This window comes from Lagenorhynchus albirostris, chromosome 20 (assembly GCF_949774975.1).
Source record: "Lagenorhynchus albirostris chromosome 20, mLagAlb1.1, whole genome shotgun sequence".
Taxonomy (NCBI): domain Eukaryota; kingdom Metazoa; phylum Chordata; class Mammalia; order Artiodactyla; family Delphinidae; genus Lagenorhynchus; species Lagenorhynchus albirostris.
The window spans coordinates 35,724,114-35,736,210 of record NC_083114.1 but is presented as its reverse complement, the minus strand read 5'-3'; the positions used below and the strand labels follow the sequence as shown (position 1 = coordinate 35,736,210).

At 52.8% G+C, this 12,097-nt stretch overlaps 1 protein-coding gene across 1 annotated transcript; it reads left to right on the top strand.

Moving 5' to 3' along the window:
• Positions 1-40: 40 nt before the first annotated feature.
• RSAD1 (radical S-adenosyl methionine domain containing 1) lies at positions 41-8,382 on the top strand. Its single transcript, XM_060135720.1, has 10 exons — positions 41-107; positions 698-1,044; positions 1,435-1,568; positions 1,685-1,889; positions 5,146-5,511; positions 5,680-5,743; positions 6,217-6,364; positions 6,577-6,631; positions 7,469-7,572; positions 7,706-8,382. Exons 1-10 carry the CDS (start codon positions 41-43, stop codon positions 7,821-7,823), a joined length of 1,608 nt encoding a protein of 535 aa, XP_059991703.1. The 3' UTR covers positions 7,824-8,382.
• The last annotated feature ends 3,715 nt before the right edge of the window (positions 8,383-12,097 follow it).

Here is a 12,097-nt window from a genome sequence, read left to right as displayed (position 1 = left end):
ATGACACCGTCAAGTAGGCATTAGCCCCATTTCACAAACTATGAAACTGAAACTCAAGAAGTTCAGTGACTTGCCCAAGGTCACACAACTGGAATTACGGAACCCAGGTGACTGACTCCAAGGCCCATGATCCTTCCACTTTCTGGGACAGTTCTTCAGGTGCCTGCTTGTCCAGCCCTTCACCTGAACCCTGTCTGTCCCACATACAGCATCTCTGACACTCCTCACAGCAGGTGCCTGGGGTTGGCCTGACCCAGGAGATGACAACCTACTCTCCCGGCCAAGCCCATTCCCCCTGGGATTTTCTGCTCTTGCAACATTCAGTCCAAGTGCCCTGTCCTACCCCACTGATTCCACATCCCTTGTAACAGACCCTCCTCGCGGCACGGAGCACACCGGCCTGGTATCCAGCAAGTGCTGAATTAAAATCGGTTGCCTGTTGTCTCTTGTTGGTTTACGTCCTGTCTCATGCACCTGTACTGTGCCCTGGCCTTATGCATCTGGATAGCCCCAGCGCCCAGCTCTGAACCAGGCACATGAAATGTGAAGGAACCCATCGAACGAACTAAGAGTTCCTGGATTGATTCAGGAACTCGCCTTCGACGGGGTGCCAAAACCTGCGGAGCTCCCCGAACCCCTGCCGCCGCCAGAGAAAGGACCGCCGGGCGGCTGCGGTGAGCGCACCGGTGCCCAGCAGGTGGCGCTGCGGCCCCGGAGCCCTCCCGGTGGCGCTGCGGCCCGGAGCCCTCTCGGCGGCGCTCCGACACAGGGCGCGGCCACGCTGCCCCTTTCCTTCCGCCCGGGCGGCCCACCCGGCCCGGGTCTGCGCACACCGGGCGCTTTGCACTGGGTTTGTCTCGATCTCGGGTCCTGGCCCGCGCACCGGGCCGCCCCGCCACAGCGGGCGGCACGGCGCTCCCCGGTGTTCGGGCCCGCGGCTGGGTGAAGGCCGCCAAGATGGCCCAGAGGCGCCACCTCGCGGAGGACGCGGGAGGACCCCGGGGTCCTACGCCCGGGAGCCAGCGCGCAGCACTTTACGTCCACGTGAGTGGGGAGGGGAGACGGAGGCTCGGGCGCGGAGGGCCAGAGGCGAGGAGGCGCTTGTCGCGCTGCGAGCCCACCTGCCGTCTTTCCCCGCCAGCAGACGAGGTCTGGGGCCCTTTCCCTGGCAGGGAAATGTCTTGGTCCGGAGACCTGAAGTCTCTGGTGCTCACCATCTCGTTGACCTTGACCAAGTGATTTCCCTTCTGAACCTCAATTTCCTCCTATTGAAGTGGGCTTACTAACCCCCTTGGGGAGTTGCGTGGCTTAGATGCGGTAGCCACTGTTGACTGACCCAGGAATGGGGATGGGGATGTGTGCGACTGAACCCTGGAAGTGGCCAGGGCAGCACAGGGTCATCTCTCGTCCTTTTCACACGCCCCCTGCCCCCAGTGGCCCTACTGCGAGAAGCGCTGCAGTTACTGCAACTTCAACAAGTACATCCCCCGCGGTGTGGACGAGGCTGCCATGAGACGCTGTCTGGTGACCGAGGCTCAGACGCTGCTGCAACTCAGTGGGGTGCAGCGGTGGGTACTGGGGGCTGTAGGCGGGGTCTCGGGAATTATGTGGCCGGTGCATAGGACAGGTGCAGGCATCCCGTAGGGCTCCGCCGCGTCTCATCTTCTCCATCCTCTTTCCCTAGAGTGGAGTCTGTGTTCTTTGGTGGGGGTACCCCCAGTCTGGCCAGCCCCCACACTGTGGCAGCTGTCCTGGAGGCAGTGGCCCAGGCAACTCACCTGCCTGCAGACTCTGAAGTCACATTGGAGGCCAACCCCACTTCGGCCCCAGGCTCCAGGCTGGCAGCATTCCGGGCAGCAGGAGTCAACAGGTTGTCCGTTGGCCTCCAGGTAACCCATCTCACCCACCTCATCCTAGGGCACCCAGGATGTCTCTCCTGGGTGATCACGTTCATTCATTGGGCAAACATTTATTGAGCTCTTTCTGGGTGCCAGGAACCTGTAGGCACTAAAAAGTGTATGGTGACACTTTTGTAAGTACTTAATTGTCTGTTTCTGTGGTAGAGCACAAGCCCTGGGAGGCAGGGATCGTGTATGCCTTTGTGTTCATCACAGTGTTCCAGGCACTATGTGCTTGGCACACAGTAGATGCTTGAAAAAGATTTGTTACATGACTGGAGACCCAGGAGGAGGCCAACAGGTGGTCAGATAGTGATCTGGATCAGCATGATAAAGTCTGCTTATAAAGGGGGTCTCTACAAAATGCTCTCAGAGTACAGCCTGAAGGTCGTCTCAGTCTGACAAGATCATAGAAACCTTCCTGAAGGACATGATGGTTGAATGAGGAAGAGGAGTCCACCAGAGGTGAGGGTGTGGGAGGAAAAGACACAGGATTTGGAAGAACTTGCATGTTTGGGGGGACCTGTGAGCCATTCCTTGTGACTGGAGAGGCTGGGGACAAGGCTGCAAGCTAGGGCCCAGAGTCTTCAGCACCATACTAGGAAGTTTGGGGTTTCGCTTAGTGGTGACAAGGGAGTCACTGAAGGTTTTTAAGTGGGGGAGAAACATGTTCCTCGCAGGTTGGCCCGTGATATTTCCATAGCCAGTATTGTCTCCCTCCTTCAAATACATGTACCATTTACCATAGAGTTTGGGGTCAGGGCTTTGTCCTGATGAGACATATTGAGAGGGACATGCCATTTCTGAGATACTCTGGCCCCAAATGCTTACATATCTTGAATCTAATTGTGAGGAAACACCTAAATTAAGAGACTGTGTGTGTGTATCGTAAGAACAGGTAACATGAGATCGAAGTACCATCTGAACAGTTTTTTAGTGTACAGTACAGTATTGCTAACTATAAACACAGTGATGTACAGGAGAGCTCTAGGACTTATTAAGAGACATTTTAATTAATTTATTTATTTAGGCCATGCCATGCAGCTTCCTTCCCTAAGAGACATTTTTAAAAACAACTAGCCCGGGGACTTCCCTGGTAGTCCAGTGGGTAAGACCCCACACTCCCAGTGCAGGGGTCCCGGGTTCAATCCCTGGTTGGGGAACTAGATCGCGCATGCATGCTGCAACTAAGAGTTCGTATGCCACAACTAAAGATCCCATGTGCCGCAACTAAGAACCGGCACAGCCAAAATAAATAAATAATTTTAAAAATAATAATAAAATAGAAAATTAAAACAACTAGCCTGTACTCTTCAAAAATGTCAGTGTCATAAAAGACAAAGGCAGGGGCTTCCCTGGTGGTGCAGTGGTTGAGAGTCCGCCTGCCGATGCAGGGGACACGGGTTCGTGCCCAGGACCGGGAGGATCCCGCATGCCGCGGAGAGGCTGGGCCCGTGAGCCATGGCCGCTGGGCCTGCGCGTCCGGAGCCTGTGCTCCGCAACGGGAGAGGCCGCGGCGGGGAGAGGCCCGTGTGCCGCAAAAAAAAAAAAAAAAAAAAAGACAAAGGCAGGATGAGGATCTCAACTAAAGGAAACTAAAGAGACAATGATAGCTGAATGCAATGTGTGGCCCCCGATTGGATCCTGGATTGGGGTGGGAAGAGGAAATTACTACAGCAGACATTTAGGGACAATTGGCCAACTTTGAATAAGACTGTGTCTTAGACAACAGGATTGTATCAGTGTTACATTTCCTGAACTCTATAATTAGATTGTGGTTGTGTAAGAGAATGTCCTTGTTTTTAGGAAATACACATTTAATTATTTAGGGGTACAGGAGTACAGTATTTAAGTTTTTTACATTTAAATAACCACATTGCGGGGGCTTTCCTGGTGGCGCAGTGGTTCAGAATCCGCCTGCCAATGCAGGGGACACGGGTTCGAGCCCTGGTCCGGGAAGATCCCACATGCCGCAGAGCAACTAAGCCCGTGAGCCACAACTACTGAGCCTGTGCTCTAGAGCAACAAGAGAAGCCACCACAGTAAGAAGCCTACACAAGGCAACGAAGAGTAGCCCCCTCTCTCCGCAACTAGAGAAAGCCCGTGCACAGCAACAAAGACCCAATGCAGCCAAAAATAAATAAATAAAATAAAATTTAAAAATAAATAAATAAATAACCACATTGCAAGTGCTCACTAGCCTGTGGCCAGTGGCTACCATATTATACTAAAATGTTCTATATCTGCACTGACCAATATAGTAGCCACTGACCACATGCTAGGAAGCACTTAGAATGTGGTTATTTAAATTTAATTAACTTAAAATTTAAATAGCCACATGAGATTAGTGTCTACTGTATTGGACAATGCAGATACAGAACGTTTCCATCCTCGCAGATGGTTCTTTTAGACAGCCCTGGTCTATAACTTACCCTCAAATGATTCAACATAATAATAATATGTGTGTATATTTAGAGAGAGAGACAAAGCAAATGTGGCAAAATGTTAATTGGTGAATCTGGATGAAGGTGTTTGTTGAGCTTTTCTTGCAACTTTTTTTTTTTTTTTAAATTTCATTTATTTATTTATTTTTGGCTGTGCTGGGTCTTCTTTTCTGTGCGTGGGCTTTCTCCAGTTGCGGCGAGCGGGGGCCACCCTTCATCGCGGTGCGCGGGCCTCTCACTGCCGCGGCCTCTCTTGTTGCGGAGCACAAGCTCCAGACGCGCAGGCTCAGCAGCCGTGGCTCACGGGCCTAGCCGCTCCGCGGCACGTGGGATCCTCCCGGACCGGGGCACGAACCCGTGTCCCCTGCATTGGCAGGCAGACTCTCAACCACTGTGCCACCAGGGAAACCCGCAACTTTTCTATAGGTTCAAAATATTTCAAAATAAAAAGTAAAATCAAAAAAAGATGGTTGGCTTTGGAGTCAGTCCTAAATTCCAGGTCTGACTTCGCCATTGTGTGACTTTGGGCAAGCTGCTTAACATCTCTGAACTTGTTTTGTCGTCTGTGAAATGGAGCTAATGTTGGAGGGTTGTGAGGATAAATTAGACACTGCGTAGAAATGCTTTGCACATAGTGACTCTTCAGTGAATGGTACCCCTGCTACTGGCTTGACCTTCCATCTTCCAGCCCCCTGCCATGTCCTGTGTCTTCGCCTGTATCTGTGTCTGCAGTAAGGTCAGTCAGGTGTTTCCGTCTCCCTCTGAGCTAGCCTGTGTGCTTACACCTGACCCTCTCTCTCCAGTCCCTAGATGACACTGAGCTCCAGCTGCTGGGGAGGACACACTCAGCCAGTGATGCCCTGCAGATGCTGGCGGAGGCCCGGCGCCACTTCCCAGGGCGTGTTTCTGTGGACCTGATGCTGGGGCTGCCGGCACAGCACGTGGGGCCGTGGCTTGGGCAGCTGCGGAAACTGCTGCGGCACTGTGATGACCACGTGTCGCTCTACCAGCTGTCCCTGGAGCGGGGCACCGCCCTCTTCACCGAGGTGCAGCAGGGCTCCCTTCCTGCCCCTGACCCCGAACTTGCCGCTGAGATGTACCAGGAGGGACGGGCAGTCCTTCGGGAGGCTGGCTTCCGCCAGTATGAGGTCTCCAACTTCGCCCGGAATGTAAGTCCTGTGGCTGAAGGTGGGGCCTGGGCAGGCTGAGGCCCTCTTTGGGGAGAAGGGTGCTTCCGAAGCCTGAGATGGTGGGACATTCTAACCAGGTGCCCTTCCCTGAGCAGAGACAGGCCCACCTGCTTCTCTCTGCACTGACTATTCCCTCCCTTCCCACAGGGGGCGCTTAGTACCCACAACTGGACTTACTGGCAGTGCGGTCAGTACCTTGGCGTCGGACCTGGTGAGTCCCCTGTGAACCTTAGGTGGGATGACTCAGGAGAGCAGTGTCACGGCTGTGTGCTCTTGGGCCACTTATTAAGCTCTCCAGGCCTCTGTTTCCTCGTATGTAAAGTGTGGCAAAAAACACTGTTGACTTTGTAGAGCTGTTCAGTATGTATGTTGAGGCACTTGGTGTAGTGCCTGGCACTGTGGTTCTTGTTCAGTATGTATGTTGAGGCACTTGGCGTAGTGCCTGGCACTGTGGTTCTCGATCTTTAGTGTGCATCAGAATTAGCTGGCCTGCTTGTTAAAACCCAGCGGGGCCCCAACCAAATTCTAGAACTTCTGGAATTGGACAGGGCCTGCGAATGGACATTTCTGGCATCTGAGATGCTGTTGGTCCAGGGGCCACACTTTAAGAACCACTGATTTAACGTCTGGCAAGCACACAGTGTTCGCTGCTATTAAAGTGGGGGCGGTTGTTGATGTTGTCAGGAGCCCATGGGCGATTTATACCCCAGGGGGCTGGGGGCCACACCCGAGAGGCTCGGATCCAGACCCTGGAGCCTGACAACTGGATGAAGGAGGTGATGCTGTTTGGTCACGGCACCCGGAGGCGCATCCCCCTGGGCGAGCTGGCGCTGTGAGCACCTGAGGGCTCTTCCCTCAGGCTTCCCCTCTACCCCAAGAAACTCCTGCCTGCACATCTTTGTTTCCCACCTTGCCCTGCCCCCTCCCCGCCCCATATTGCGTGATTCCCCATAAACCCCCCCTACGCGCATCCCAGCATAGGGTGTGAAGAATGGGAGAAGCGCAGGTCTCCTCTCCAAGACCCCTTATTGGTTTTTCTTTCAGTCTGGAGGAAGTTCTGGCCATGGGACTACGCACAGATGTGGGGATCACTCACCAGGTAAGAGGTCCAGGGGTCTGGTACGCTGCTTTCTCCTCCTAGGCCTCGCAGAATCACTCTGTCTCACTCTCTCTTCTACACACACACACACACACACACACACACACACACACACACACACACACACACACACACACACACACACACACACACACACACACACACACACACACACACACACACACACACACACACACACACACACACACACACACCTCCCATTCCTCTGGGACTGGCAGCTAGAGGTAGGGCCTTGGTCCAGCAGAGGCCTGATGGGCAGGAGTGATGAGCAGCGTAAGGCAATGGTGAGAACCCTAGACTAGGGCTGCAGAGAGAGCCGGGCTCTAGTCCCCGTCTACCGCAACCTTAGGCACACATCCCTTCACCTCTGAATTTCAACTTTCTCAGTCGTCTAAGGGAATAGACTAGATTAAGAGTTTTCAAATATTCTTAAAGCAGCGCTGAAAGCTCAGATAGGAAGTGCAGTAGATACAGATCAGGCAGGCTCGGAACCGCTGTGGATGAAGTCAGAGCCATTGAACTCTGGCTGGGGCTGACCGTACTCTGGCCAGCACAGGGGGAGGGGAGGAGCAAAGGGAGACCTGGCTTGCCTGGGAGCTGAGTTTGGCCTGAACGTGGAATGGACTGAAGGTGCCCACCTCCCTGCTGGTCCAGTGGCCTGGTCCTGGTGTGCATGACAGTCAGTTTCTGAGATCGCTGTGTTGGATTGGACCCACCCCTCATCCCTCACTGCACCCCCAGACAGGTGGCCTGGAATAGCCCCGCCAGCTCCCCACCTTGTGGTCCCTGCATCTCTGCCCCTTCTGGTCTCCCCAGCATTGGCAGCAGTTTGAGCCCCAGCTGACCTTGTGGGACCTGTTTGTAGCCAACAAGGAGGTGCAGGAGCTGCTGGAGCAGGGCCACTTGCTGCTGGATCGCAGGTGTGTTGAGTGGGGGGAGGTGAGAAAGACGGACAAGGAGGGGCCTGTGGGTGCCCGGGCCTTGGCACTGGTGGAGGGTGATGATTGAAACTGGTAAGAGGGCACAGTCCCAGCCAGGCCTCTGTTTTTCCAGGGGTCTTCGGTGTTCCTGGGAGGGGCTGGCTGTGCTGGACTCCATGTTGCCGACCCTTCTATCTCGGCTCCAAGAGGCCTGGCAGCAGAGAACTCCCTCCCCTGTGCCAGGAGGATGATCACATGTTGCTGTGTCCCAGTGGCACTGCCATCTCCACTGGCAGGTGCTGTCCCGGCTCTGGTCACTGCCCAGCCCTGGCCTCCCCAGGGGAACGGCTGCAGTGAGGCAGATGGGAGGACATTTCTGGTCTGGGAACTGGCATCAAGTGTACCCACCACTGCCAGAGAGGGAGGAATGGTTTCTGTGGGTGCCTCTCATCAGTTGACTCTAAACAAATCCTGGCTGGCAAGAGATGCTGAGAAATAGAGCTCTCAGGCTTCCTGCTCCTACAGTACAGGACAGGACACGGATGTCCAGCACAGCAGCCTGCCGGACTCTGAGAACAGTGGGAAAGATCAGAGCAAGCCTCGCCGCTTCCCTTTCGGTAGCCAGGATATGTTTGGGCGTCAGGAGCCTCACAGTACTTCAGAGTGCCCCCCAGTCCCCTCCCCACTGCAGCCTTTTCCCTTGAGAGAGTGAAGGTGGGGGGAGCTAAGAGGGAAAGGAGAGGGGAGAATTCAGGAAAGATCAGAGCCTGGTAATTCTCCCCTGGCCTTAATAAACCCATGTGGAGCCTGCCTTGACTATGGTCTTATCCTTTGTCTGGGCTTTTTCTTGGAGTGTGGGATCCTGACTTGGGGGCTCGAGCCTTAGTCTAGGGCTGAGATTCCTTCCTGACAGTCATGTGCCCAGTGATCTCAGCATTCATCAATGATCCTTGCCTAAATCAGTGATTAGATTGGGGGTTGCAAAATGTTAACTTCTGACTCTGTCATTGGACCTATGTTCATTAACTGGCATGCATCCATTAAAAAAAGAGCTTTCGGGGCTTCCCTGGTGGCGCAGTGGTTGAGAGTCCGCCTGCCGATGCAGGGGACGCGGGTTCGTGCCCCGGTCCGGGAGGATCCCACATGCCGCGGAGCGGCTGGGCCCGTGAACCATGGCTGCTGAGCCTGTGCGTCCGGAGCCTGTGCTCCGCAACGGGAGAGGCCACAACAGTGAGAGGCCTGCCTACTGCAAAAAAAAAAAAAGAAAAAAAAAGAAAAGAGCTTTCCCCTTTTTTTTAAGGGCTGATACCCTTAACCTATAAATTCTATGCAGGGTTTGGGGGGCGGTGGGGAAGGAGGCATTTTCCTGTGAAGAGGCTCCGTAACTCATCATATCAAAGGGTGCCCCGATGTCAAAGGTAATTTAGTACCCTTGCAAATCAGGGCATGCTAAGCTCAGTCTCTAGCTGGGTGACTAAGGATAGGGTTCCCCCCACCCCTCAGAGGTGAGCACGCGCATTTCCCACGTGCCTGGTGGGTGTGAATATCAGTCCTTCTCTGACCTGTGGTAACATGGTAAGTGTTAACTCCCTCTCCTTTATTTATGAAATATTCAGCAAGCACTAATAGTGTGCCAGGCTCTGAGCGGCATGCAGAGAGGAATAAGACCTGTCCCAGCCCTGGAGGAACTCGCCACCATGTTGATAGATGTGTGAAGAGATAAACTCCAGGGTTATCAGTAAAGGTGTGTAGATGGGCTGTGGAAGCCTGCAGTGCATTTGGTTCTGAGGGGCTGGGAGGAGGAAAGGGGAAATGCTTTTTTCTTACTACCTCCTTTGGCCCCTGCGCAGCTTGCGGGGTGACCTGTGCTGCCTGGGGAGCCTCTTCTCGAGCCTTCCCCTGATCTTGATATTCAAGATGTGAGCATGGGGCCAGAGCAGGTGCGCCATCAGATAACCTGGGCCCACTCAGGTTTCTCCCAGCTGTCAGGGCTCGTGCCACCTGAGATGCCTGGGCCCTCCCTGCTGGGGCACCACACGAGGCCTGTGCAGAGGGGCTGGACGGGAGCCAGGTGGGGATGGCACAGGTCACCTTCTGTGACTCAGCCTCCCACCCGCACCAGGTGAATCAGAGTCTCTGGAAGGTGGAGCCCAGGAATCTAGTTTTTAAATGTTTCCTAAGTGACTCTAGTGATCAGGCCGGTTTGAGAAGCCCTGTCATCTTCCATCCTGAGAGGCTGGGATCAGGAGAAAAAAGGGGAACAAGGCTAATTCCAGACCTGACCAAATGGAGTGAGGTCCTTCCCTCTGCGTCCAGACCTTCCTGGGCTCATCCGTCAAAGGGGTTCTCTTCCTCCATCTGGAGACTTCTGTTGTCATCTTTTCACCTGTCCTGTTGAAAAGTATACGGACACAAATAAGAGCGGTGAACAAGCTACTCTGATGATGAGGTGATGAGAGGATTTGGGGAAATGTATGTGAGTGTGTGGTTACAGCTTGAAGGCCCAAGCCTTCCCCACCTAGAGTGCTGACAATTTTAGGGCTGACGACTGAGCGCCCCCCGCCCATGCCCAATCAAATAGAGTAAAGTAAGCAGGACAGCTATTTTAATTTGCCTTTTATGTATGCGGACATTCAAAGAGGCCCTCTAACTTGACTCAAGTCATATAAGTAAGTAAGAGAACTGGCGTAATACTTCTGGACATCTAGAACTTTCTGTCATATTGTTGTTTTATTCTTACTGTGGGTCAGGTTGATTGACCTGTCTCTTAAATTAAGCAAAATCCTGGGCTTCCCTGGTGGCGCAGTGGTTGAGAGTCCGCCTGCCGATGCAGGGGACACGGGTTTGTGCCCTGGTTCGGGAAGATCCCACATGCCGCGGAGTGGCTAGGCCCGTGAGCCACGGCCACTGAGCCTGCGCGTCTGGAGCCTGTGCTCCACAACGGGAGAGGCCACAACAGTGAGAGGCCCTCATACCACCAAAAAAAAAAAAAAAAAAATTTAAGCAAAGTCCTGACCTCTCTCTGGCCCCTCTGCCTCAGGCTTGAAGCTGCCATCTCTGCCTGGTGCTTGGTCTCGGTGTCTGTATTTTCTCTCCTGGAGAACCCACATGTCCCATCTCCGTGAGACCATCCACTTCCTGGGAAAGAACTGCATTCTGCAAAGAAAGGACTTTAAGTAATAGGATTGCTATAAACTGAATGTTTGTGTTCCCCCCAGAATTCATATGTGGAAACTTCATCCCTAGGGGGATGGTATTCAGATGTGGGGCCTTTGGGAGGTGATTAGGTCATGAAGGTGGAGCCCTCATGAATGGGATTAGTGCACTTATGAAAGAGACCTCAGAGAGCTCCCTGGCCCCATCTCCTGTGTGAGGACACAGAGGGAAGACAGACAGCTACGAACCAGGAATCAGGCCCTCACCAGACACCAAATTTCCTGGCACCTTGATCTTGGACTTCCCAGCCTTCAGAACTGTGAGAAATAAATGTTTGTTGTTTAAGCTACGCAGGCTATCGTATTTTTGTTATAGCAGCCTGAATGGACTAAGACAAGGATGAAATAACTTTGTGGTAGCTTGTTTTATTGTTCAAAATGTTTACCATTATATATCCCTGCCCTGTTGAACCTGGGAAGGGCCATAAGACTTGCCCAGCACAGATTGTAAGAGCCAGTGGGTGGTCCGCCATCTCCTTCCTCCACCACAGAGACCTGCAGGGTTCAAATAGAGGCTGTTCCGTCCACCTGGGTCCTAGAGTGAAGAAGTCGTTGGGCAGAGGAGCGGCCGACCACTAGAGACAGGAGCGGGAGTGGGACGGCAACACTCACTGCTGTAAACCAGTAGATTTGGGGTTGTTTGTTACTGCAACGATATAATTGAGACTAAACTGCTTGATCCAGTTTGTAATCCCACCATTCAAAGATTAACTTCTTTTAGACCTTGGTCTGTGTCTTAGCAGGAATTCTTACATGCAAACGAACATCTTTAGATAGACACTCTTACAAAAAGGGGAAAATACACATCTTGCTTTGGAGCCTTCTTTTTCTACCTCAGATGTGGTGGGCATTTTTTCATGTCAAATTTGTATCTACATCCTATTTTTTTAGTGTAGCTTCCTAGTGTACCACTGCATGGTGATCCGGAAATTTAGCTTACCAATTCCTTTTTGGTGAAACAGAGGGTTTAATTTTTTATTTTTATAAACGCTGTAACGAACATCTCATGTAAATATTTTTATGCACTGGCTTGATCATTTCCTTAGGCTTAGGCTAAATCCCAAGGCGTGGGGTTGCTGACTCTGAGGAGACGCGCCTCCTTCGTTTGGATACAGGAGGCCTGGCAGTTCATGCCCTTGCCAGCCCGCTGGTCGTCAATAGCAAGCGTGATCAATTTTTCCAAATGATTCCAATCTGGAGAACACTTTTTTTTTTAATAGATTTATTTATTTTGGGCTGCGTTGGGTCTTCGTTGCTGCCCACGGGCTTTCTCTAGTTGCAGTGAGCAGGGTCTGCTCTTCATTGCGATG

Bases quoted from the DNA above. Each gene is read 5' to 3' on its own strand.
- RSAD1 (XM_060135720.1), top strand. From the start codon at position 41: ATGAAACTGAAACTCAAGAAGTTCAGTGACTTGCCCAAGGTCACACAA. The intron at 1,890-5,145 runs GTAACCCATCTC...CTCTCTCTCCAG, and splicing joins GGTTGTCCGTTGGCCTCCAG to TCCCTAGATGACACTGAGCT. The intron at 5,512-5,679 runs GTAAGTCCTGTG...CCCTTCCCACAG, and splicing joins TCTCCAACTTCGCCCGGAAT to GGGGCGCTTAGTACCCACAA.